The 27,302-nt window shown below is 39.3% G+C and overlaps 1 protein-coding gene and 1 pseudogene across 2 annotated transcripts; both read right to left on the reverse strand.

Moving 5' to 3' along the window:
* Positions 1 to 117: 117 nt before the first annotated feature.
* On the reverse strand, positions 118 to 12,316 carry fap (fibroblast activation protein, alpha). Of its 2 annotated transcripts, XM_036974344.1 has the most exons (27): positions 12,051 to 12,316; positions 11,739 to 11,823; positions 9,824 to 9,916; positions 9,592 to 9,686; positions 9,423 to 9,497; positions 9,283 to 9,335; positions 9,120 to 9,192; positions 8,370 to 8,490; positions 8,113 to 8,267; positions 7,826 to 7,923; positions 7,572 to 7,701; positions 7,351 to 7,389; positions 7,156 to 7,254; positions 6,151 to 6,221; positions 5,983 to 6,036; positions 5,604 to 5,728; positions 5,045 to 5,095; positions 4,825 to 4,923; positions 4,383 to 4,452; positions 4,091 to 4,285; positions 3,779 to 3,833; positions 3,561 to 3,660; positions 3,367 to 3,425; positions 1,735 to 1,807; positions 1,440 to 1,513; positions 868 to 1,023; positions 118 to 828 (listed from the first exon to the last, which is right to left on the reverse strand). In XM_036974344.1, exons 1-26 carry the CDS (start codon positions 12,051 to 12,053, stop codon positions 916 to 918), a joined length of 2,253 nt encoding a protein of 750 aa, XP_036830239.1. In that variant the 5' UTR covers positions 12,054 to 12,316; the 3' UTR covers positions 118 to 828; positions 868 to 915. The 2 variants fall into 2 exon arrangements, with proteins under 2 accessions (XP_036830239.1, XP_036830240.1); XM_036974345.1 differs by lacking the exon at positions 12,051 to 12,316 and having other exon boundaries at positions 9,856 to 9,916; positions 11,739 to 11,824.
* On the reverse strand, positions 12,077 to 26,099 carry LOC110504154 (annotated as a pseudogene).
* Positions 26,100 to 27,302: the final 1,203 nt, after the last annotated feature.

Here is a 27,302-nt window from a genome sequence, read left to right on the forward strand (position 1 = left end):
GAATATGAACAGAATATGGAGCTAAACTGTAAAACATGTCTTTCCAGCATATTATCCCTAAGTAGAATTTAGTGAATTGTCTGCTTCTTAGGTGACTAAGGCACAAATACAATGTTCTCCAGTTTTATATTCAGTTGTTTATTTGTTCAATACTCTTGTGATAATATGCAAAACACACAGTCTGTGTCAATAAGATGTCCAGACTGAACAATAATATACCATAAGATCTGTTCACAAATGTCTAATAATCATACATATACATCATTTCCCTTTTTTTCGACAGAATAAACAGGATACAGAAGTGTATCAAACATGCTAGAAAGATAATAATGAATTCCAAAATGTCTGTCAATATATGGTTTAGCTTCATATCTCTCGCTGAGATTTGTTCCTTTTGAACACATGTAAGGACAATGAACAGTCTTTGTCAACATTTTCAAACGAGAACATGGTTATAACCATATTTAAATTCCACATACAATTACATCTCACAGACAACGTCAAATACAAACAAGATTTGAACATTGCACAACACATTCAGTGCAGTAACAATTTTAACCAATACCACTGAAGTCATTGATATAAAATACCATTATACCTACATGCAATGGCTTTGAGTACATAGTGGTGAATTCAATGGTCACATTTTTTTCTATGATCAGCACAATCATTTCATATCAAACACAAATAGTCATTACAAGCATATTAATTACAGTATATAACTTATTTAAAAAATACAGACTTCAATAGCATGGAATCCTCTGTCCAGAATATCATCAATAAAGAAAAGCGGTCAACATTTTTATTGTAGCAATGTACCATATAAATGTACCATATAAATGTACCATATAAATGTACCATATAAATGCTGTCTTACTGATACAATGAAAAGGCATCGAACTTAGCAAGGGGTTATTAGATCGACTTGGGTTTGACCAGACATTTCTGTAAGAATTGACTCATGTGGGTGTAGAGGTGATGGTAGGCAGGTCCTCCAAGTCCGTGATCCCTGTCAGTGTACCACTGAAAAGAATCCAAAAAAACACACATTTACTATTATTCTAGATAAGGTGCTCGACATAGGTTAGACTCCAGGCCTCGCTCACAGGTGAAAGTCTGTAGCAGAGGCTAGATATAGATTATAGACAGGTCACATAGAGGTCATATATCATATAATTATATTATAGATGCCGATAAGCTAGTGAAGGACATCTAAAATGTGTTATAGACTGTACAATTTGTGTAATTAAAGTTGTAACAGTACTTACTCTCCAAAATATACTTACCCCTGGGACTATCAAATAAGGGCTTTATTAAAAATAGGCATACTGTAGATCAGAACCGATGAAGAGTATAAGACACTCCTCTGTCAGACTCCAAGTGCAACACGTCATCCCCACCACCCCTCTCAGGTCATCCTCCCCAAAACCAACATTTACCATCGCCTCAAAGTCAACTTGCTGGACAACCAGGGCTTTGGAGATCTGTGCAGATTGCTGGAAGTGAACATTGTCTACAGGAAAAACAAACTGTTTGTAATACCTGATTGAACAAGGAAGCATATGCATCTGTGAAAATACAATCAATGATTTTGCACAAGATCAGGAGCCTCTCTTAATGGCTATACTGAATACTGTATTCTATACATTACACATTGGGAATACAACATCGCGTATGAGTGTGTGGTTGTTTAGAATGTAGAACACAGTATTTCACTGGAACAGAAACACATACCATCAGCTGTCCCATGAACCAGGAGATAGTCCGCTGATTTGAAATTCTTTGCTCGACTTGTTACTGTGGAATTCTGTGGAATAGAAAGTTGTTTGTGTGTGGACACAGTTACGGCTGACATATAGTACAACAGATTATGTGACAACTTATGTGACAACTTTCCAATGAAAGAGGGACCATGCTTTTTGATGTGTCTGATGTCTTTACCATAGATATGAATGAATAGAACGGGCTTGGAAGCTCTAACCTGGCAATTTGACTGGTAAACTCATGGGTACACTTGCAATGGCTGCCTGGTATTGTGAGCTAATAATTTCCATGGTAATTTGGAATGTTCTATCAACTGATATTCACATAGTTAAAAAAGGAATTCCCCTCGACGACGCCCACAAATTGGGGAAAACAAACATTCTTTCCCATTGACCCCCCGTGTAAAAAAAATACTGACCTACGGTTCGCAATGCTCCCACGTAGGGAAATAGAGACTGCGAGAAGAGCACTGTGGCTTCAGGCTATTCGGCATGGGAGAGTGGGGACCAGGTGTCCAAGTAGGCTGCTAGCTAACGTGACTGCTAGCATCCTCATGGAAAGGGGCATGAGGGAAGCCCTACAATATTACGTTTATATAAGTCGTGAGAATGGTAGGGAGCATTGGCAATGTTGAAAAGTCATCTTTAGAAATGTTTTACTTTTCTTAAATGTAGTTTTGTAATTTTACTAAAACAAAACAGACAAGAAAATTGCACTTGGAAAAAGTCAACGTTTTTGCTGTGAGCCAATGTGGTAACCTAGGTAACCACAGGTTATTTTCCCCACAGGCGGGCGGGGCCGCGACGTCCTATTTAATATGGATTGGGACTATGCTGGATTGCCATGGTAAAGCACAAGGTTTATTCAAATGATGCTAATTGTTGTGACTCAACAAATCACAGCACAAATTGAAAGTTACACTTCCTACATGGGTCTAGGTTGAAGATGGGAAGGTTAAAACAGCATAATAATTTCAGGCGGAAGCGTTTGAAAATAAACAAATTCATGGGACCAGTGCCATTGCTGGATTCTACAGGATTAGCATCGAAAATCTGACCAGTGGTTGGAAAATCTAGTAATAAAGTGGCTGTAGATAATTTTTTAATGTCTAAACTACTAGAATGACAGAAAGGCAGTTATGCTTGTGTTCGCTGAGTAGTTAGCTGAAATTCACTACAATTGTGTTAATTTTTCTTTTTTTTGGTGAACTTTCTGTGCTGCTACCATTCACTCCCAGTCATTCTGAATGTGGAAGCTGGTCCCTTGTTGACTAGTGGCACAAAGAGTTATGGGATATTCTAAATCTCTTGTCTTAAACTGTATGTGTTTAACCTAGCATTCGTCTAGGTTGAAGATGACAAAGGTTAAGACAATGGGATCCTAATGTCTCATAACTCTTTGCAACAATGGGTTGCTATGCTAATCAGTAACGGCGTTGGTAGTTAGCAACAAAGATGGTCCCAGATTTGTGACATTGTCTTAACCTGTATATTTTTGACCTAGCCATGGGTACACTCAAAATAGCTGCCAGTCCACCCATTATTCCATCACTGACTTGAATGGGGATGGCCGTTCTATTCATTCTATTTCTATGGTCTTTACCTTGTAAGAGTCAGCATTCTCCTCAGGTTTGCTCATATAGCGTTCAGTATACACCGAGTCTGGAAAAGGAATATCCAGATAGAGACTGAACTCATATTGGATGAAAGAAACACTGGCTTTTGAAGTTTATGCATGACTAAATCTGTGTTCTCACTATTTGACCCTTTCTACGATTTATATGCACTCATACATACCATAATATTCCCACTTAGCTACTGGGGCAACTGCAATTCCACACTTGAAAACTCCACTTCCAGCACCCAAAGCCATCGACGTGACATAGCCACCATATGACTGAAAAAACGATTATTTCAAACCAAATCAATTCAAGTTTAATTCAACAAATACTGTGTATTTACAACAACAGATTTATAAGAAATATTGTCAAAATCAAAGAGAATGTCCAACTTACCCAACCCCATATGGCTATTCGTTCTTTGTCTATAAAGCCCATGTCAATAAATTTTCTAGTGACAAAAAAATATAGATCTTTATTTGATCTGCTCTAGCTATATGTCATTAAAAGTATTGAGCAGATTCAATTGATGAGACATTTTTCAAGTGCAACAGATAGCATACTGTAGGATACTCCCATTTCACATTAATGATCAGATATGAATACATTACCTCTTGTATTTATTATTATTATTTATTTATTTTACATATTGTTAAACAGAAGTTAGACTTTACACACTGAGGTCTCTGTACTTCAATGGCAATTTACCTTGTGGCCGTTATTTGATCTTCCACTTCAAACGTTCCAAGACGTTGGTAGATAGAGTGCATTATTTCGTCACCTTGGTAACCGCTTCCCCTTCCATCGAAACTGGCCACTATGATCCCCTCTGTACTGGAGAGGTACGAACCCCAGTTTAGTCTGTAGCGATAATCTGCCTTCTGACTACAGGGGCCTCCATATCTGTAAGGGAAATAAGTATTTAACTTGACACGATCACAGCTGGGCTAATTAATTCTCTGCAAATCCTCTTTAAAGATACTTAGGCCTGTATACTTACACATCAATTAGAAGAGGGTACTTTTTGTTCTTTTGGAAATTGGGGGGTAACATCATCTGATACCATAGATCTGTTTGCAAAAGGTAGTGAAACATGAGGCCATTAGAAATATAGAAGTAGGATCTTAATTTGTTGCAGGAGAACATTCCTCCACTGTAATACATTTCAAACTTGTAGTGTATTTGAGGTTTAAAAAGACTTCTGAAGTTTGCAATTTACACTTTGAAATTTCAGACTTGATATTCCCTTACAAAAAATGTATCAACGCTTACACAAATGTCCATTAATTATAATCCACATAATATTTCAAATTTCCTGTTGCTACAGGATCATTTTTCTGATGTACTGTAGCAAACTGGCTTAAATTAAGATCCTACATCTGTACATTTGATTTTGCATGGCATGATTTGATTGGATCCACCAGTCTCAAACTATCACTCACCAAATCCTGCTACCCTCAGGGTCCCGCGCTGCATGGTTGGCATTTGGAATTCTTTTAGCATTTCTTCAAGATCTTTGTTGTCACGAAGAACCAGGAGCTCTAAAACAAAACAACTTCATCAATTGAATCAGAAGTTCCCCGTTTAAGATAAAGATTCATGAACCTGTATATTGCTGAGTTACAAAGAGTATCTTCAAAGTACTGGTACTTTTTTGCATACCTTTACCTGAGCCTCTATTGTCCATGAGTGTGAACAATGGTGTTCCCGGTCCTGTAAAGAAACAATCAGCACACACAATACAGTATGACATCACGTAGGCTAATTGTTCACCACATAACCTCATGTACTAGCTGACCTAAAGGTCAGAGGTCAGAACTGAGACTGCGGCTTCATCCCAAATGGCACCTTATTCCCTATGGGCCCTGGTCAAAAGTAGTGCACTACATAGGGAATGATGTGGTGTTGTGTTGTCTCTCTTGTCGTGATGTGTGTTTTGTCCTATATTTTTATTTCATTTATTTTTATTTTTAATCCCAGCCCCCATCCCCGCAGGAGGCCTTTTGACTTTTGGTAGGCCGTCATTGTAAATAAGAATTAGTTCTTAACCAACTTGCCTAGTTAAATAAAGGTTAAATTGAAAAAAATAAATAAATAAGGTGTCGTTTGGGACACTTCCTGTATCACTTACTTATACTCCGCACCCCAGTTATTTATTTTTTTAGCATTGATCACGAATGGTTTAGTGCTCAGGATGTGAATGGGGAATGGGGTAACTGACCATAGCAGTCCATGCGGTAGTAGGAGGCATCGTAGCTGAAGTAGGCTGAGTTGTACTGACACCTGTCCTTATACAGACCACAGGTGAGGCACTGGGGAGCAGAGTGGCTGCTTCCGATCACAACCCTGACAAACAAACAAACACAGGTTCATACGAGTTAACATTGCTGTCTGAATAACGGAAATATTTATGGTAGCAATTGAACGTACTTTTATGGTTTATTTTGTATTCAGAATGATTGAGAATTTAGGGAAACCACTTTAAATGAAATATCTATGGGGATCATGAGAAACGCATCAAAAACAATGTGGTCATAGTGATAGATAAATACTAAATGTACTCTATTCTGTTATCGAATTAAATGAAATGTATTTCTTACTTGTATAGATTTCTCTGTCCAGGCTTTCCTTGGTACTCATTACTTACATAGTATCTGTGAAAATGAAACGATGTGAAGAAGCATTCTGAAGGAGCAACACACATGGCATAGTTTATAATGATACTTCTCTAGTTCTTACATACCCACGTCTTGTGCATCTGTACTTACATAGCGTCTTTGGTGAGTTTTGAAATGTAGATGACCTCCCACTTGCCTGAGGTAATGGGTGTTGCCTTGCCCTTTGGAATGATATGCACTTTCATAGGTACTGCATTCTGATATTGCTAACATTTACATGCAAGTAAGCATTCTATTGTACTGTGTACACCACGTGTATCCTCTGCATAAAGCAAATCCTCTGCACAACGCATCACCGGGGGCAAACTACCTGCCCTCCATGACACCTACACCACCCGATGTCACAGGAGAGCCATAAAGATCATCAAGGACAACAACCACCCGGGCCACTGCCTGTTCGCCACTGCCTGTTCACCCCGCTATCATCCAGAAGGCGAGGTCAGTACAGGTGCATCAAAGCAGGGACCAGAGAGACTGAAAAACAGCTTTTATCTCAAGGCCATCAGACTGTTAAACAGCCACCACTAACATTGAGTGGCTGCTGCCAACATACTGACTCAACTCCAGCCACTTTAATAATGGAAATTGATGTAAAAATGTATCACTAGCCACTTTAAACAATGCCACTTAATATAATGTTTACATACCCTACATTACTCATCTCATATGTAATATCTATATACTGTACTCTATATCATCTACTGCATCTTGCCATCTTTATGTAATACATGTATCACTAGCCACTTTAAACTATGCCACTTTATGTTTATATACTCTACATTACTCATCCCATATGTATATACTGTACTCTATACCATCTACTGCATCTTGCCTATGCCGTTCTGTACCATCACTCATTCATATATCTTTATGTACATATTCTTTATCCCTTTACACTTGTGTGTATAAGGTAGTAGTTGTGGAATTGTTAGGTTAGATTACTCGTTGGTTATTACTGCATTGTCAGAACTAGAAGCACAAGCATTTCGCTACACTCGCATTAACATCTGCTAACCATGTGTATGTGACAAATAACATTTGATTTGAACTTTTTGATTTTGATGAAACAATCACTTTGAGGAATAAAATACTTACATCTTTCACTCGGTGAAGGTGCTTATAACCGTATGTGTCACTCATCACTTTGTAGAAACTGATATGATCCTCTGCAAACATAGGTTGGAGAGGAACATACTGGAAAGTTGAAATAATTGATTATTAGAAAACAAAATATTTCAGCACCTAGATTTAGTTCTCATGATCCTTTCATTATACAGTATGTGAACTTACTTGGCCAACCCAACCCGTCTTGCTAATTTGTTCATATTTCTAAAAGAAAAAAAATATTTATTTTTATTACATTTATTCCTTTTAGGCCTTTACAGTTACAGAATGCTTTACACAGTAACATTCCTGTTGTTAATGTCGAAAAACACATGATCCTCTGTTCACTGAGTGTTGTTGTCTACCAATTAGCTCACCCACAGAGTCTGAGGTGAGGTGACAAGTACCTGGTTCTTATTCCAGTTGTTTCCGTCAAAGTCATAGATCTGTAAAAGGACATGGTTCTGCTTCCTCTTGGTCCACTGAACAGCGATGCGCTCATCCGTCACCCAAGTGACTGAACTCAAATAGTGATCACTGGGAGAAAAACAACACAAAGTGACAGGTTTATATCACCCTTTTTACATGTGATTGATATTGACTAGCCTTGACTATTTAAACCACTACAAATGTATATTAAAAATATGATATTATACTGTACCCTGCACCAATGGAATCTGGCACCACCACCTGTGTCCGTCTTGATGGATTTATTGTGTCCACTACAAACAGCTTTGCCTTAGGATTAGTTGAGCCAGCCTTGATTGGAGATAACATGCATAACAAAAACTTGATATCTTCACTAATAATGAGCATTTTTTAAGGGTACAGTACATATAATTCACATACTGTGTGTATAATCATGGTATATTGACCTATTAGGTGCTATCTGTGGTATGTCTCTCATTCTTATGACACATATTACCGGCACATATTACAACATCCCACCTTGGGGTATGGGACAACCACTGTACTGGGGTATTGTCCATTTCCATACAAAGAGTACTCGATCGTGTGGACCCCTGTGTCATTAAACTCAGCATAAGCCAGATACTTTCCAGTTGGTGACCACCATATTGCCTCGTTCGATGAGAAAACCTCCTCTGAAAAAAGGGGAAGGAATCAAGTTACCCAAAAGCCTTGTGTGTGATGAAATCCACCTCATCCCTTCCCCCTAAAATTGGTCAATGTTACTTAATACCCACCCTCATATACCCAGTCAGGGGCACCGTTAAGAATCTGATTCTCTTTTCCATTATGGGTCACTTGTATGGCTTCAGCAGTGGCGTTGGGTTTCAAATAAATGTTGTAATTCCAGACGTAAGCCTGGCAGAGAGATCAGCAGTCAAGTTAATGTCAGCATTCCATTGACTTTAGTTTATACTAGAGTCAGCCTACTTCCTCTACAGTGGTTTTATTCCCTGGCATCCTATTCCAGATTCTTTTGGTTGGTGCAGCAGCTAATCCCACTGTGTTCTGCATCTCTCTGGGCCGACGCCCATACTCGCCATGGGAGAGAGAGCTAATTATGGTGCCAGCAGTTAGCAAAAACTAGCAGGATACTAGCGAGCAGATGAACGATGCAATAGCAATGACATAAAATGCTCTCCAGCCTCTTTTCTCATTATACACTTGTTATAATTACCAAGGGCCTCAGAGAACTCTTAGTCAGGTAGCAAATGTTGTTTTTTTTTCAAATAAAACTTAAGTTATAATCTGATTTATTGTTCTGATCTTGTTAGATGTTGTCCATGGATAGACTTGAATTTGTATTTTATAGTGTATACACATGCCTTTGAACACCCTGTTTGCATCCCAAATGGTACCCTATTCCCTACATAGTACACTACTTCCCTATGGGCCCTGGTCAACAGCAGTGCACTAAATAGGGAATAGGGTGCCATTTGGGACATACATCCCTAGATAGTGTATCAGACTGGTTTTTAATCACTCACCAGTTTGTTTCCTGTTGGTGCCCAGGCAAAGTATTGCACAACTTGTGGAATGTTGACAGACTTGAGAAATGTTCTGGGAGAAAGAGATGGAAACATCAGGTCTTTAGTGATAGAGGAGTAGTTGAGTCTGGCACTTTCACTAGGAAAACAGAGATATACTTACGAACTGTCATAATCATAGATGGAGTAAGAGGCTGTGAATGAATGTCTCCATTGCTGTAAACACACGATACAGTAAATCAGTGTTGTGTATTAAAAAAGACACCCCATGATCAAACTATAAACAATCATTCAATATATTACCTTGGAGTAGTTGCTCTCAAAGCAGATGTATTTCCGATCAGCAGAAATAATATAGTCTGTGGCATACACTTGTTCCTATGACATAAAAATGTTAAATATAAAATGTCAATATTTGCTTTGATAGAAACTATGGGTGATTAAAATGCTCTTTGCATGAAAAATATCTTACAAATGTGTTGTTGCTTATATATTCAAAGAAATCCCCTGTTTCAGCATTGTGAAGCATAATGTTGCCTTGTCTCGTCTTATGCACGTATTCGTTATCTATAGGAGAATGAGACCGAAATGTAACTTTGTGAGACAAGATCAAAACGCAGTCACTTTAAAATCAAAACAGATAATGACAAGGAATGCATGCATACACTTTTGGAAGCAATTGAATAAACAAAACAATGCAATACCTGATATCCACCGCAAATTATATATTTTATACCTAATTGTGTCATTGAAATAATCTGCCAGGCTAAAAGGCCTCTTGGAGCCTCCGTCCTCTCCTGAAACATGAACATGTACTTGAATTAGTAACAGATGCATTTTACTTGAATTAACAACTGCAAATATTGGTTTGTTGATAATCAAACAATATGCTAGTACTTTCCACGAAAGTGGATATGTTCAATAAATCCTTGAAAATTGTACACTACTACAGTTGAAGTCGGAAGTTTACATACACCTTAGCCAAATTCATTTAAACTCCGTTTTAAATCATTCCTGACATTTGTTCCTAGTAAAAACTTCCTCTCTTAGGTCAGTTAGGATCACCACTTTATTTTAAGAATGTGAAATGTCAGAATAATTGTAGAGAGAATTATTTATTTCAGCTTTTATTTCTTTCATAACATTCCCAGTGGGTCAGAAGTTTAGATACACTCAATTAGTATTTGGTAGCATTGTCTTTAAATTGTTTAACTTGGGTCAAACGTTTCGGGCAGCCTTCCACAAGCTTCCAACAATAAGTTGGGTGAATTTTGGCCCAATCCTCCTGACAGAGCTGGTGTAACTGAGTCAGGTTTGTAGGCCTCTTTACTCGCTCAAGCTTTTTCAGTTCTGTCCACAAATTTTCTATGGAATGGAGGTCAGGGCTTTGTGATGGCCACTTCAACAACTTTGTTGTCCTTAAGACATTTTGCCACAACTTTGGAAGTATGCTTGGAGTCATTGTCCATTAGGAAGACCCATTTGCGACCAAGCTTTAACTTCCTGACTGATGTCTTGAGATGTTGCTTCAATATATCCACATAATTTTCCTGCCTCATGATACCATCTATTTTGTGAAGCGCACCAGTCCCTCATGCAGCAAAGCACCCCCACAACATGATGCTGCCACCCCTGTGCTTCACGGTTGGGATGGTGTTCTTCGGCTTGCAAGCCTCCCCCTTTTTCTTCCAAATAACAATGGCCATTATGGCCAAAGTTCTATTTTTGTTTCTTCAGACCAGAGGACAATTTTTTTTCTGAGGTCTTGGCTGATTTATTTTGATTTTCCCATGATGCCAAGCAAAGAGGCACTGAGTTTGAAGGTATGCCTTGAAATATATCCACAGGTACACCTCCAATTGACTGAAATTATGTCAATTAGCCTATCAGAAGCTTCTAAAGCCATGACATCATTTTCTGGAATTTTCCAAGCTGTTTAAAGGCACAGTCAATTTAGTGTATGTAAACTTCTGACCCACTGGAATTGTGACACAATGAATTATAAGTGAACTAATCTGTCTGTAAACAATTGTTGGAAAAATGACTTGTGTCATGCACAAAGTAGATGTCCTAACTGACTTGCCAAAACTATAATTTGTTGACAATTAATTTGTGGAGTGGTTGAAAAACGAGTTTTAATGACTCCAACCTAAGTTTATGTAAACCTTCGACTTCAACTGTACATCCAAAAAGGCAAAAGCAATCACTTGGTGGCGCCACATGGTTATCACTATATTGTATAGTGGGCCTACTTGAATTTGAAATGTTCACGTTGGTGATTCAATAATCCCTCATCCTATCTCATTTTTGGATTTAATGATTCAAGAAATTTACATAATTCTAGAATATACAAATTAATGCTCACATTGGAAGTTTCAGTGAAACAATAACACGACAATTTGAGTGTTGTTGGTTATTTATGATGACTGATTTAATTCAACTTGGTGAAGTTGCACAATCGTGCGTTTGAAGGGTCCTTCGTCAGAAAACGGTCATCATAAGTCACTGTCAACTCAGTGGACACCATAGTGTGCAAATTGTTTACAGAGTGAATGGAAACCATATCTCATTGAATTAAATGTTGAAATCATACATGAATGATGAGATAAAGCAACTTACTATTCAGATATATTGCCATGGGGACAGTTATTAAAGTGATGACGACAGCCGCCCCCACAACCGCCCAAAGCACCTTGCCGCAGCCCTGTTAAAGGTGAGGGAAGAGGGTGACAAAATGTTGCAAAAAGTTCTGTGTGAATTATAAAGTAGCCTATTAAGGTCTTGGAGGAGAACTCACTGGCATTCTATCTATATCTCTTCGGTTTTCATATTTTCTAAGTAATATGATTACATATTAATAAGACTTCTCATTTAAAGAAACACCGTTAACTTTGCATTTGTATGTATTTCTAATGCATTCGTTTTACTGACCATAGTAGCACCGATGATGTATCGGCATTCACCCGGGAGTGGACATGTAGCTCTCAACCTGAGGAATCCGGTTCGCTGACGTGGAGTGACAGTCGACTTCTTCGCACTCTCTCTGGATGTCAAACAATTGACATAGCGCAGACAAAAAGTATAGATTCTTGATTAAACTGTAACATAAGCAGCAGAGAAGAAACAATGTTACTCCGTCCGAGTTGAATTTAGCTTCCTTGTACTCCAGGGTGCATCCGTAAGGAAGAGTTGGAAATTCTTACTAGTCACAGGGATGCCTCCTCCAAGTCAACAGCCCACATAACTTTCCGATGGCGCCGAATTTGTGAAGATTTAGGAAGTGACTTTTCCATTCAGCGCATATCATAAATCGTCCAGTTATTATCAGTGAACATCGTTAAGCTTGGCAATTATATCGAATACATTTGCAATTTGTGGATTTCTGTGCATTTTGTGGATAAATAACCATTCAATTGTATATCTGTAAAGTCCAAATATTTGCACATCGTCTACACACCATGCAGAAATAATTGAAACCAAACACACATCAAAGCAGATTCTGCCCCAGTTTATTGCCTCCTCATACACTTTACACATGGCAGGAATTTGTGTTTTGGAAATATCCAGAAAGCTATGCATTCAGGATAAACATTCAACAAAACAATGAAAACAGTAACCAAGGGGCAAAGTCATAAGCATACAATTTCTAAGGCAAACCCTCATATCATTTTCTTTGATAACTCCCTGAACTATCAAATCACAGTAGCCAGGGTAACACATACCTGTGACATTGACAAAGTGATACGTGAATTTACCAACAATCTTAATGCCATGTGTACTTATTCATCTATTTTCCAGCAGCAGAGCAAAATCACAAAAAAAACACCACCTGTCTTCTGTATGTCAGATCTAACGTGAGCATGTGTGCCAACAGGTGGACTGTAGTGAGAAAGTCCCACAGGAACCAGGGGATCCCAGGGGAGAGGAAGTGTGAAGAAGTTCATTATCATCTTTAGTTTGATCCATTCCGGTTAGAGAGTTCGGCCAGTAACCGAAAGGTCGCTGGTTCGAATACCCAAGCTGACAAGGTGAAAAGTCTGTTGATGTGCCCTTGAGCAAGGCACTTAAGCCCATGAGTGACTTACTACTATGGTTGACCCTGTAAAACAATACATTTGACTGCACCTATCCAGGGTATGTGACAATAATTGTGTAATTACGTTGTTACTGACGGAAGCAAATGCAGTGTCTGACACATTAAGAGCTCATCTAGGAGCACAGATCAAGGACAACTGTGAAATGTTTGCACATCATATTCAACTAGTCATCTTCCTCTCTCAGCACTCTTCCTGCTAAACCCGTTTTTTCCGAGTCAGTGAGTAAGCATGGAAATATCTAGGGCACATAAGTAATGGAATCTTTTCTCTAGGATCCCTTTTTTTAATGCAAGCATATTATCCATTTGATTCAACATTTACTGATTGCATAATTCAATTAAATGACAATGACTACGATTCATTTAATTGCAATTGGCAACTTGTTAAAAGAAAGAAAAAGGCATCTGAAACCCCCAATATCATTGCGCATTTAACGGTCTTCGCAATAAAACATATAAAAGTCACATACTGTTTGAACATGTGTAATTTTCAGTGAAAATAAGGCTGATTTATTAAGTCCAACTACCAAAAGTACAGGGAGCATCACGCATTTATTTCGATCCTTACTATTTGCCAACAATTCTTGTAGCTACCATGTTATACAGTGATTCTTCATCCTCTGAGCTTCGACCACAGATTGAGCATGTTCAGCATAGTCAGAGGCAGGTAACTGGATACCCAGCTCACTCCACTTGATGTTCTTCTTCTTCTCATCACACGTCACCAGGAAGTACCTCAATTCCACTGTAGAGCATTGTTGAACCCCATCTCTGCAGGAAGAAATCAATGAGAGTGGACAACTGACATTAGCTTTGTAACATGCACTTACAGTAGATATGGATTTAAATGTTTGAATATCTATTCAGTTTTTTTTTAAAGGTTGCCTTATTGCCTGGGGCAAGTGAACTGAGCAGACGCGCAAGACGAGCCTCCTCGGAGGTTGCCCCATTGTGCAGGTAAAACAACCAAACAGAAAGAATTCCAGTAGCCTAAAACGGATCATTTTGGTTCCTCCCAATTGTCCCAAGACAGACAATTTATGGCAGTCGGGCAAGTTCAGCATCCTCTGAGTTTTTTTTTCTTCCTGATAACAACAAAAATACTAAGAATTCTGATCTTTCTGATTCATCCCCTATGTGTAGGTGAAAAGCAGGAAATATACACTGAGAGTACAAATCATTAGGAACACCTTCTCTTTCCATGATCCGGTGAATCCAGGTGAAAGTTATGATCCCTTATTGATGTCACTTGCTAAATCCACTTCAATCAGTGTAGATGAAGGGGAGGAGACAGGTTAAATAAGTATTTAAGTGCTTTTGAATGGGGTATAGTAGTAGGTGCCAGGCACACCGGTTTAAGTGTGTCAACAACTGCAATGCTGCTGGGTTTTTCACACAACAGTTTCCTGTGTGTATCAAGAATGGTCCACCACCCAAAGGACATCCAGCCAACTTGACACAACTGTGAGAAGCATTTGAGTCAACATTGGCCAGCATCCCTGTTGAACGATTGACACCTTGTAGAGTCCATGCCCGACAAATTGAGTCTGTCTGATGGCAAAAGGGTTTGCAACTTAATATTAGAAATGTGTTTGTAATGTTTTCTACAGTCAGCCTATGGCTTTCCTGCTTGTAAAAAGTTCATTTACATTTTCAGGCAAGTGATCATAATCTTCAGGCAACAAAACGTACTCCTGATTTGCTAGATGAGCAAGTGCCTTTCAGACTTTAACGTCAAATGTTGTCTATTATAGGTCAACACCAACATCTTTCTCTCTTTACAGAATTAGGACAGGGAATAGGGAATAAATAATTTTCTAACGCTATAACATGAGTGCATGACAAAAAATATTTACCAACAACTGTGTACTAAATATTAGGCTTGCACAGGTTGGGTTACTTTGACAAGAGGACAGTGTTTGCAGCAGAACATACTTAAATTGGTGTTTCACATTGACTGGTTTATTGCAGCTTCCACAGCTGAGCTTCACTTTGGACGGGGTCTTCTATTTCATGCCTATCCGCTTTTCCATGGTTGTTCGCACTCTTTCATCCATGATCGCCTGAATGTGAAATTCCTTTATCTAGCAACAAACAATTGAAACACAATTAGTATATACATTTTTTACATTACGGATGTGGACTCAACTAGGTTCGAGAAGTCAATCAAATCTTAAAATGATTTTACTCAATTGCAGGAAAACAATTCATTTAATATCAAGCTGGAAGTTACGATTTGAGAGTGGAGGCATATCCTTTTATCATATTCCTCTTGATCTAATTTCTTGACTTCATCGGTGGCTTTGCTCATTATCTTCTCATGGTACTCACTGACACTCTCGCTCAGCAACCCCAGAACCCTCCCCCGCCACTAAAGTGTAACTACTGTCCTCGCCTCTGCCTCGGGCCTAAGACATAAAAACAGTAAACATGCTCTCATTAAACCATGGCAACGGGAGCTTGAAGTGATGCTAACAGTATGATGATGCAGATTGAGTTATACATTGTCTGCTAACCGTTATACCGTGAATACATTGTCTGCTAACCGTTATACCGTGAATACATTGTCTGCTAACCGTTATACCGTGAATACATTGTCTGCTAACCGTTATACATTATACACCATTATACTGCTAATACATTATACTATTTATTTATCTCATGTGGCGCATACCAAAGAGTTATAGCGGACAATAGAGAATCTTAGTTCATAGTTCTTAGTTAATAATGACACCTTGGCTATTGACTAATAATAACCTGTTTTTTGGCAAAGCCAGTTAACCTTTTAAATCACTGTCCAGAATCATAGTGATCTCATTGGTCACAAGCTATCGTATCAAAATGTTACATGCTGCTATGTCCAGACCGTCTTCAGCCACTGTTGTTGCAATCTCCATGTTCCAAAACTTCCCTTTGTTCTGCCTGATAGACACAAATGTGGGCAAAATAAAATACAGTGCATTTGGAAAGTATTCAGAGCCCTTCACTTTTTCCAAATTTTGTTGCTTTACAGCCTCATTGTAAAATGTATGAAATATTTGTGTCTATATATATATATTTTTTTTAACAAATCAAAAACTGAAAAATTGGGCGTCCAAAATTGTTCAGCCCCTTTACTTTCAGTGCAGCAAACTCTCTCCAGAAGTTCAGTGAGGATCTCTGAATGATCCAATGTTGACCTAAATGACTAATGATGATAAATACAATCCACCTGTGTGTAATCAAGTCTCCGTATAAATGCACCTGCACTGTGATAGTCTCAGAGGTCCGATAAAAGCGCAGAGAGCATCATGAAGAACAAGGAACACACCAGGCAGGTCCGAGTTACTGTTGTGAAGAAGTTTAAAGCCGGATTTGGATACAAAAAGATTTCCCAAGCTTTAAACATCCCAAGGAGCACTGTGCAAGCGATAATATTGAAATGGAAGGAGTATCAGACCACTGCAAATCTACCAAGACCTGGCCGTCCCTCTAAACTTTCAGCTCATACAAGTAGAAGACTGATCAGAGATGCAGCCAAGAGGCCCATGATCACTCTGGATGAACTGCAGAGATCTACAGCTGAGGTGGGAGACTCTGTCCATAGGACAACAGTCAGTCGTATATTGCACAAATCTGGCCTTTATGGAAGAGTGGCAAGAAGAAAGCCATTTCTTAAAGATATCCATAAAAAGTGTTGGTTAAAGTTTGCCACAAGCCACCTGGGAGACACACCAAACATGTGGAAGAAGGTGCTCTGGTCAGATGAAACCAAAATTGAAAATTGAAGCAACACAGCTCATCACCCTGAACACACCATCCCCACTGTCAAACATGGTGGTGGCAGCATCATGGTTTTGACCTGCCTTTCTTCAGCAGGGACAGGGAAGATGGTTAAAATTGATGGGAAGATGGATGGAGCCAAATACAGGACCATTCTGGAAGAAAACCTGATGGAGTCTGCAAAAGACCTGAGACTGGGACGGAGATTTGTCTTCCAACAAGACAATGATCCAAAACATAAAGCAAAATCTACAATGGAATGGTTCAAAAATAAACATATCCAGGTGTTAGAATGGCCAAGTCAAAGTCCAGACCTGAATCCAATCGAGAATCTGTGGAAAGAACTGAAAACCGCTGTTCACAAATGCTCTCCATCCAACCTTACTGAGCTCGAGCTGTTTTGCAAGGAGGAATGGGAAAAAATGTCAGTCTCTCGATGTGCAAAACTGATAGAGACATACCCCAAGCGACTTACAGCTGTAATCGCAGCAAAAGGTGGCGCTACAAAGTATTAACTTAAGGGGGCTGAATAATCTTGCAAGCCCAATTTTTCAGTTTTTGATTTGTTAAAAAAGTTTGAAATATCCAATAAATGTCGTTCCACTTCATGATTGTGTCCCACTTGTTGTTGATTCTTCACAAAAAAATACAGTTTTATATCTTTATGTTTGAAGCCTGAAATGTGGCAAAAGGTCGCAAAGTTCAAGGGGGCCGAATACTTTCGCAAGGCACTGTAGGTGTGCCAAGACTCGAGGCTGTAATCGCTGCCAAAGGTGCATCAACAAAGTACTAAGTAAAGGGTCTGAATACTTATGTAAATGTGATATTTCTGTTTTTGCTTTGTCATTATGGGGTATTGTGTGTAGATTGATGAGGGGAAGAAACAATATAATCAATTTCAAAATAAGGCTGTAACATGACAAAATATGGAAAAAGTCAAGTTTGAATACTCTCCGAATACACTGTATATTAAATTATTGAATACAATGTACCTAAGCACAACTTTACAGACCACAGGATGTGTGACATCATGAATTAATTAGTCAAACAAAGATGAACCACTTTGATGGAATACTACAATCATCAATTTAAGTACATTTTCACACATTCAATGTTTTCAAAGTAGTTTTGATCATATCATCTATTTAAGTAAATAGCAGACTTGGCTGGCAGCCAGTCTTTGTAAAATTGGAAACAGTACACTCACAGCAGTCATTGGTTTCACTTTACTCTGGTCTCCTCCAATCACATGGCAAGCTTTTACTCAGACTTCCTCAAACTTTGAGCTCTCCTGAACCAATTGAGCTAATGCAATGGTACTTCAATGGGTCTTGGTGAACATGATCCCCCTCTCCTTCTCTCTAAATGTAAACTCTTGCAGGATCTTGGTTCTCAACTTAGAAAGGCTATTATATTCATACTGGGGAAGCTTAGCCAATTCCTGCACATTCTCTTTGCTATCTGCAAGAAAGTATATTTGGAAGAAAGCCATGCAAAATAGTTAAACTCCCAGACATCAATGTAGTGCTACTTTACAGACTAAAAACACTAGATATACAGTATGCTACCTTTAAAAAGTGTGAAGAGGAATCTCTCTGTGTCGGTCTTAATAATGGCCACCTCGTCCTCAGGGGCCACTTTCTTCTTCAGCTCCTCGTAAAAGTATTTGTCCAGGAAGCTGAAGGCATCACACATGCGGATGGTTTTGCTCAGGTACAAGGCCTATTTGTACTGCCGTAGATGCTGAGCACAAACATTCACCTTCTGATTCTCCTTTTTTGCAGCTGTAGGAAAACATAGATACTTACTTTGGAATGTACATTTGGGGTATAACAGGGTGTCATGACACTTGGTATGAAAAATGGTTGAAAAATAATCTTATCGGTAGCCTTCAAGTACAGTAGAACATGAAAATAACCGTGTTATCTCATAATTCTGTTATTTCGGGACCACCCACTGCTCTGGGTGCCTAGGTCGCAGGTAGGGTTTCAGTATATGCGTCTCTTAATTCATTGTCTCTCTCTACTGGAAATAACAAGAGTATCTATTTTCTCTGTTCAGCAGTGGCAATGTTTTAGTGTTGTTCTTTTTTGTTTTCCTCAAGGTTTACTGTCATAATTGTATATGAGTCCAAGTTTGCACAGATCTACAAAAGACAAAACATGAGTTGAATGAATGAGCAAAAACATCCAAACTAATATGACAAGGTTTCACATATATCAGAAACCATCTAACTCTGTAATAAAGATGAGCAATTCAATACTTCCAAAGTAGTGTTCTATTAAATCAATCACATAGATTAGTGATAAAATAAAACAAGAATAACCTTTTCATCACCGGTTCAGTGTGACCTGTAGAGAGTTAAAATAAAAAGCTGTTTCCAACATTTTCCTGTGTGCTGAAAGTATGAGAGGCATGGTAAGATTTATGGCTGCCTGGAGTGCGGGGGCCATGTGGAACATTGGAAACAGCTTGGCTGAGCAGGGGTTTGCACTGAGCAGTGTACTAACCGAATGAGGGAGGGACTGAGGGAGGGTGGGGAACTGCTTGACTGGGAGGGAGGAAATTGTTCAATGAACAGAGGGAGGGCAAGAATGAGAATGATGAGGGTGTGTGTGTGTCTAGAGAGAGAGAAAGAGGGAGATAAAAAGAGATGTAGCTTAGTAATGCATGTTATTTACTTGTAGAATGTGCTCCTCGGCTTCCTCCATTTTATTGGCTCCCCCAACGCCGGGTGAGACGGCCAAGCCCAGGGTCTGTGGGGGGGGGGGGGGGGGGGGGGCACTGTATCCTTCTGCTCTTTCCTTAATATGGCGTTTTTGTGCTTCTGCTTCAGGTAATGGATCAGACTGTGGTTGTACACTCTTAGAAAAAAAGGTGCTAAGTAGAACCATATAGGGTTCTTCGGTTTGTCCCCATTGGGGAACCCTATTTGGTGCTAGGTAGAACCCTTTGCAGAGGGTTCTCCCTAGAACCCTTCATGTAGGGTTATTCATAGAAACCCCTGTATATGGTTCTAACTAGAACACTCTATGAAGGGTTCTGCCTAGGACCCTCTATGAATGGCTCTACCAATAACAACTTTATAATTTTAAAGTTATTCCTAGAATCCTCCATGAAGGGTTCTACCAATAACAACTTTATCATTTTATGGTTTTTCCTAGAATCCTCTATGAAGGGTTCTACCAATAACAACTTTATAATTTTAAGGTTTTTCCTAGAACCCTCTATGAAGGGTTCTACCAATAACAACTTTATAATTTTAAGGTTTTTCCTAGAACCCTCTATGAAGGGTTCTACCAATAACAACTTTATAATTTTAAGGTTTTTCCTAGAACCCTCTATGAAGGGTTCTTCCAAGAACCCTTTTATTTTTGGAGGGTTCTTCCTAGAACTAATGGTTCCACCAGCCTTATTATTACAATTTAATTATATATGACCATACATGACATACATTGCCTTCAGAAAGTATTCACAGCCCTTGACTTATTCCACGTTTTGCTGTGTTACAAGGTGGGATTAAAATGGATTAAATTATTATTATACATTTTTTTTGTCAACGATCTACACAAAATAATCTGTAATGTCAAAGTGAAAAAAAGCATTTTTTTTAACAATTGTTATAATTTACGAAAAATTAAACACTTTTAGTATATATCTTGATTCCATAAGTATTCAGCTCCCTGAGGCAATACATGTTAGAATTTCCTTTGTCAGCGATTACAGGTGTGAGTTTTTCTGCGTTTCCTCCAGCATCTTCACAAGGTTCTTTGTTGTTGTTCTGGGATTGATTTGCACTTTTTGCACCAAAGTACGTTCATCTCTAGGAGACATAACGGAGGAGACCTTCCTGAGCGGTATGATGGCTGCGTGGTCCCATGCTGTTTATACTTGCGTACTATTGTTTGTACAGATGAACATGGTACCTTGAGGTGTTTGGAAATTGCTCCCAAGGATGAACCAGATTTGTGGAGGTCTACAATTTGTGGAGGTCTTGGCTGATTTATTTTGATTTTCCCATGATGTCAAGCAAAGAGGCACTGAGTTTGAAGGTAGGCCTTGAAATACATCCACAAGTACACCTGAAATTGATTCAAATGATGTCAATTAGTGTATCAGAAGCTTCTAAAGCCATGACATCCTTTTCTGGATTTTTCCAAGCTGTTTAAAAGCCCAGTCAACTTAGTGTATGTGGACGTCTGACCCACTGGAATTGTGACACAGGGAATTATAAGTGAACTAATCTGTCTGTAAACAATTGTTGGAAAAATGACTTGTGTCATGCACGAAGCAGATGTCCTAACCAACTTGCCAAAACTATAGTTTGTTAACAAGAAATGTGTGGGGTGGTTGAAAAACAAGTTTTAATGACTCCAACCTAAGTGTATGTAAACTTCCAACTTCAACTGTATATACACGTGTTTGTTTTGGGCTTCGTCCACGTCATTGTCATGACTGACTTTATTTTGGATGGAGAAATAAAAAAAAACATCACGTATTCCTGCGCCTGTCTCCTATCATTATACAGCATGACATTATACAACATGTGTTTTATTTTCCCCAAACATAAATCTTTGTATTCAGTGCCTTATTGCAAACAGGATGAATGTTTAGGACTTTGTACAGGCTTCTTTATTTTCACTCTGTCATTTAGGTTAGTATTGTGGAGTAACTTCAATTTTGCTGATCCATCCTTAGTTTTTCACAACCATTCAACTCTATAACTGTTTTAAAGTCACCATTGGCGTCATGATGAAATCCCTGAGCGGTTTCCTTCCTCTCCGGCAACTGAGTTAGGAAGAACGCCTGTATCTCTGTAATGACTGGGTGTATTGATACACCATTGATACACTAATTAATAACTTCACCATGCTCAAAGAGATATTCAATGTCTGCTTTTTATTATTTTACCCATCTACCAATAGGTACCTTTCTTTGCAAGGCATTGGAAAACCTAACAGATAATTGTATGTATGGGGTACAGAGAGGAAGTTCTCATTAAAAAAAATATATTAAACACTATTATTCCACACGGAGTGAGTGCTTGCAACATATTATGTGACTTGTTAAGAAAATTTTTACTATTGAATATATTTAGGCTTGCCATAACAAGATATACGTATTGACTGAAGACATTTCAGCTTTTCGTTTTTAATTAATTTGTAAAAATGTCTAAAAACCTAATTCCACTTTGACATTATGGGGCATTGTGTGTAGGCCAGTGACCAAAATTCTCAATGTAATCTGTTTTAAATTCAGCCTGTAACACAACAACATGTGATAAAAGTCAAGTAGTGTGAATACTTTCTGACGGCACTGTATATCATAAGACCTTTCTTTGACGGTCAAGTTTTACCCTAACACAGTAGTGTTAGGAAACTCCTGGTTTACAGGCCACATCAGGCCTGAAAGTCACATTATGTCGGCTTGCAAAGTGATGTTTAATTCATATAGGAATCAAGCCAGAGTTAGTGGAACAAGTGGAATAGCCAGAGTTATTCCAACAAGTGGAATATTTTATCACCCGCAACCTACATTCAGAATGACTGCAAGGGTAGGGATGATTGGATGCTGAGACTACCCCAATCATCTAAACTGGAACAACCATCTCAGTAACGGGTGCAATAAGTCCAACTACTAACAGAGAGGATGAGTTTAGAAAACATCTATGCTATTTATCTTTGTGTAGCATGAGATTAATAAATCAATTCAAAAACACAGATATTAAAACCAACAATTATGAAAATTACCCTGCAATAGAGCATGCTAGGAAATATAATATACGTTTCTATATAGAATCCTTCTTGCCTTCTAAAGAAGCCCTCTTGCCTTCCAAAAAATCATGAAAGAACCCTTTCTTCCATCAACAGTTCTTATGAAGTTAAAGGTTATAGTAGAACACTTTGCCTTGCAAATAACCTTTGTCTTCCAAAAAGGGGTTCTTCAGATCAAAACCGTTCTTGGTAGAACCCGATCCCTCTTCAAAGAACCCTTTTGGAACCTTTTTTTCTACTGGTGTAGACCCATCCCTTTTTGTTTGCGATGGCAATCAGTGACACATCTACACAACAGAAATACGGAGCAAAACACAAGTCAACAATCAAGTCAACAAAAAGACAATGAAACGTATCGGTTTAACGTAAGAATATGTGTCATATGATGGATACACTGCAGGTCACAGCTGGTGTACATTTCAAATCATCAACATCCCTGCTATTACTCATTCAACAGTCTAAAACCTCCTGACCCTCATAGATTGTAGAAAAGCATCTGCTGAGGCCAGCTTGGTCTGCTGATCACTTTGTCTCCTCTAATGTCTGATTTTCCCATTACATTGTACCGTGGGTCTGGTTACATTGCTGTCGGCTTCCTAGGAACAAGAGTTTGCTTTAGCTTTACTACCGGTATTCAACCTCTCCTTTGTTTTCTCTCCCATAATGCTAGTGCTGTAAATATACAAGTGGCTTATTGACACCCACAAATTTCAGTCTTCCTCCCTGCCTCTGTCTGAGGTACTCCCACACTAACCACCACTTTTCTAGGAAGTCTACGATGCAGTTTCAACCACACCGCATGACTGCTGTGGCGCTAGAGGCCATTTATCAGAAGGGGGTTTAAATGTGCATTTCACAGCAACGAGAGATGTGTGATGAGGTATGAACATTCACAAATACAACTTTAAACAGGAGTGCTACAAATCACTTCCCCGGAGGGGCATAGGAGCCTGGAGTAGAACATTCAGTCTGATGCAGTGACAGAGGCTCTCTTGAGAATTTGATAAGGCACACACTGATGGCTTGAACAGACGTGTGGCCTGGAAAGCAGCAGAAAAAATGGAACCCTCTCAGGCGTTTCAACAAACAGCATATGTTACACTGAGGGATATTCCACCTTGGACTGGCGAGTGCCAGCAAGAGCAAACAGGAGAGCCAGAAGCAACTGACTGACAAAAACCTGTCAGTTGAATTCTCAGAGGAAACACACTCCTGTTTACTTTCGATTCCAAAATTCAAATCCCTGGTAACTTCCACAGCTGTGGGCAGCAAACTAACTTTGGGGTAAGGCAAAGCATTGGCTGAGAAAAAAGAGACGGTCAAAGATTTGCATGAACGTGAACAGCTACCTGTAGATTTGTTATTTACCATTACTACCATCATCACTCACATTGTCGTAATCAAGAAATGTCAAACCTGAAAGTTGAATCCCGTCGTCATCTCCACCGTGAGGCCTTTTCAAGTAGTTCTCCAGAATCTGGGCCGTACAGATGATGATAGCATTTGTCTGGTCAATCTCTATGAAGGAGATTTTGAGTTAGGAGTCCCCACTGACCCTCTCCACATTGTATTTGTGTTTCAGGAACTTCCAGAACTCTGTGAAGTAGTGCTGCTCCACCAGGGGCACCTGAAGGAGAACACATTATTAAAAAGATGAAAGACGTGAGGGTCTGCCTCTAAAAACAATGATATACTGGATTTCTCACTGTCGTGTTTGAAAATGCCACTATTTATCAACAGAGTTAATCAATAGACTCGACTGGTGACACAAAAGCGGTTCACTTTGTTTGAGGGGGGGGGTTTCAAGTAGGTTGATTGGTTTTCAGTTTGTTGAGGTACTTGGATGGGGAAACACTCCCTTTCCTTGCAGAAACAGCACTAGGAAAGTAATTTTTTCAATCTCTACTTTAATGAAGATGCATATTACATGGTGGGTTTTATTGAATGATATTCTTTAAATTGGTCACATGGATTGGGATGTATTTTGGGATACGCATCATTTATACTCAACACTTTCTATAGAGAAGAAAATAGGTTTTATCATCCCATGTGAAACCCGCTAGATGTCAAGGGTTTTTTTCAGATATAGAAAGTCTGTGCCAAGCTGAAATGTTGTAGTGGGGTATTTTCATACTTTTTAACATAAACTTTGTGAAGAGTAGAGAGACACAAATTGTGTCTTGCCCAGTACTATACTGAGCTAGCAGTTATTTGTGATCCATATAGCTTTGCTACAATACACAAGCATACAGACACAGATTGTTTGCATAAGACATTTTATGGAAAACTGGAGTTAGTACCTTCTTAACCAGGACAATATAAATGGCAACTCTGGTTTTACCACTTCCTGTTGAGAGGCATATGATGATGTTTTTTCCCTCCAAGGCGGGCCATGGCCATCTGATAATTTTGAAGAACAATGTCATCTTTTCTAGAGCCTCAAGCAGCAGGAAAGCACTCTAAAGTACAGCAGAGTAGAGAGGTTCATAACAAAACTGCTGCCCACGTCAGCACCCTACAATTAGGGCCTACGGTTACAACATTCCCAGCAAGTCAAGGCTTGGTTTGTCATTGTATGGGGTTTGGTGTTATGCTGAACTGTGTCCTTCTCAACCCTGCTGTTAAAACAACATCATACTGTACAGACATGGAACACTTTTTAATCTCCCTACTGTCCCCCAGACATTGTATGTTAGTGGTCTCTGTCTTGCCTGAAGGGACACTATTAAATTGGACTCATGCAACACAAAACTATGGAGATGGAGAGATAAGATCCTAAACTCAATAGGAAATAGACATTGAACTTTGTGGACTCCTTTTCTTTTATTAGCAATTCCCTGACCTCTGACTTATTAGAGAGGAAATGCCTCCATTATCCATGGTTAATGCCATGTCAATAAGATACGAATCCCACACAGACTCGTTTTCTGTCTACTACGTCAATATATTATGAAGCATTTCCAATATACTATTTTAGCAGAGCAACACACATGTCACTGGTTCATGGAAACACAACATCACCTCAGATGTATTGGATCTGCTCACATCAAGCATTGTGCCCAACTTCCAGAGTAGCTATGCAGTATAACATTTATTTTTTCTTGTGGGGACTCACGATCTTGATAGCAGAGTAATGTAAGCAAGATTGACAGTAAGTCGAAATCAAGGCAGTACAACACTATGGTGTCATCAGAGGCTGGTTTGAGTGACAGGAGCTATCAGCATCAATGTGTCAGGCTTCACCTTGTCCTCCTGTTAGCTCACCTGCCACATCACATTGACGTCCCATGACTCATCCTCACTCCACATCATCATTATGATGTCATATACCCCTTCTGGTGGATTCATGCCATAAATATCAATTGGAGGATTTATAAAGTGAACCAATCAGTCATCACTATTACGTGAGGTGAGCAGAGTAAACGTTGCCTCTGAAAGGGCATACACTTACTCATAATTAAATTCAAGTGTTAGCGTGTGAAAGATTATGATCTCAAGACATCATTAACATAAATACAAATCTCTTTCTGACAACAAAAAGAAAGGAGAGGCTTCCTGGAAAACCCAGACCTACACTCTATACACAAAAGTATGTGGACACCCCTTCAAATTAGCGTATTCGGCTATTTTAGCCACACACGTTTCTGACAGATGTATAAATTGAGCACACAGGCATGCAATCTCAATACACAAACATTGGCTGTAGAATGGCCTTACTGAAGAGCTCAGTGACTTTCAACGTGGCACCGTCATAGGATGCCACCTTTCCAACAAGTCAGTTCATCAAATGTCTGCCCTGCTAGAGCTGTCCCTGTCAACTGTGGGTGCTGTTATTGTAAAGTTGAAAATGTCTAGGAGCAACAACGGCTCAGTCCGCGAAGTGGTAGGCCACATAAGCTCACAGAATGAGATTGATGAGTGCTGAAGCACGCAGAGCGTAAAAATCCTCTGTCCTCGGATGTAACACTCACTTCCTAGTTCCAAACAGTCTCTGGAAGCAAAGTAGCACATTCACTGTTAGTTGGGAGCTTCATGAAATGGATGTCCATGGCGGAGCAGCCGCACCCAAGCAATGCGGTGTAAAGCGGTGTAAAGCTCTCCGACTCTGGAGCAGCGGAAACACGTTCTCTGGAGTGATGAATCACGCTTCACCATCTGGCAGTCCAACGGACAAATCTGGGTTGCCAGGAGAACACTACCTGCCCCAATGCATAGTGCCGACTGTAAAGTTTGGTGGAGGAGGAATGATGGTCTGGGGCTGTTTTTCATGGTTCGGGCTAGGTCCCTTAGTCCCAGTGAAGGGATATCTTAACACTACAGCATACAATGACATTCTAGACGATTCTGTGCTTCCAACTTTGTGGCAACAGTTTGGGGAAGGCCCTTTCCTGTTTCAGAATGACAATGCCTCCCCCCCATGCACAAAGTGAGGTCCATACAGGTCCATACAATGGTTTGTCAAGATCGGTGTGGAAGAACTTGACTGGCCTGCACAGAGCCCTGACCTCACCCCATTGAACACCTTTAGGATGGATTGGAACGTCGACTGTA

This window comes from Oncorhynchus mykiss, chromosome 3, assembly GCF_013265735.2.
Source record: "Oncorhynchus mykiss isolate Arlee chromosome 3, USDA_OmykA_1.1, whole genome shotgun sequence".
Classification (NCBI taxonomy): Eukaryota; Metazoa; Chordata; class Actinopteri; order Salmoniformes; family Salmonidae; genus Oncorhynchus; species Oncorhynchus mykiss.

Bases quoted from the DNA above. Each gene is read 5' to 3' on its own strand.
- fap (XM_036974344.1), bottom strand. The intron at 9,336-9,422 runs GTAATATATTGA...GTGTGTTTACAG, and splicing joins TTGAGAGCAACTACTCCAAG to CAATGGAGACATTCATTCAC. The intron at 7,702-7,825 runs GTACAGTATAAT...TTTTTCTCCCAG, and splicing joins CCAGATTCCATTGGTGCAGG to TGATCACTATTTGAGTTCAG.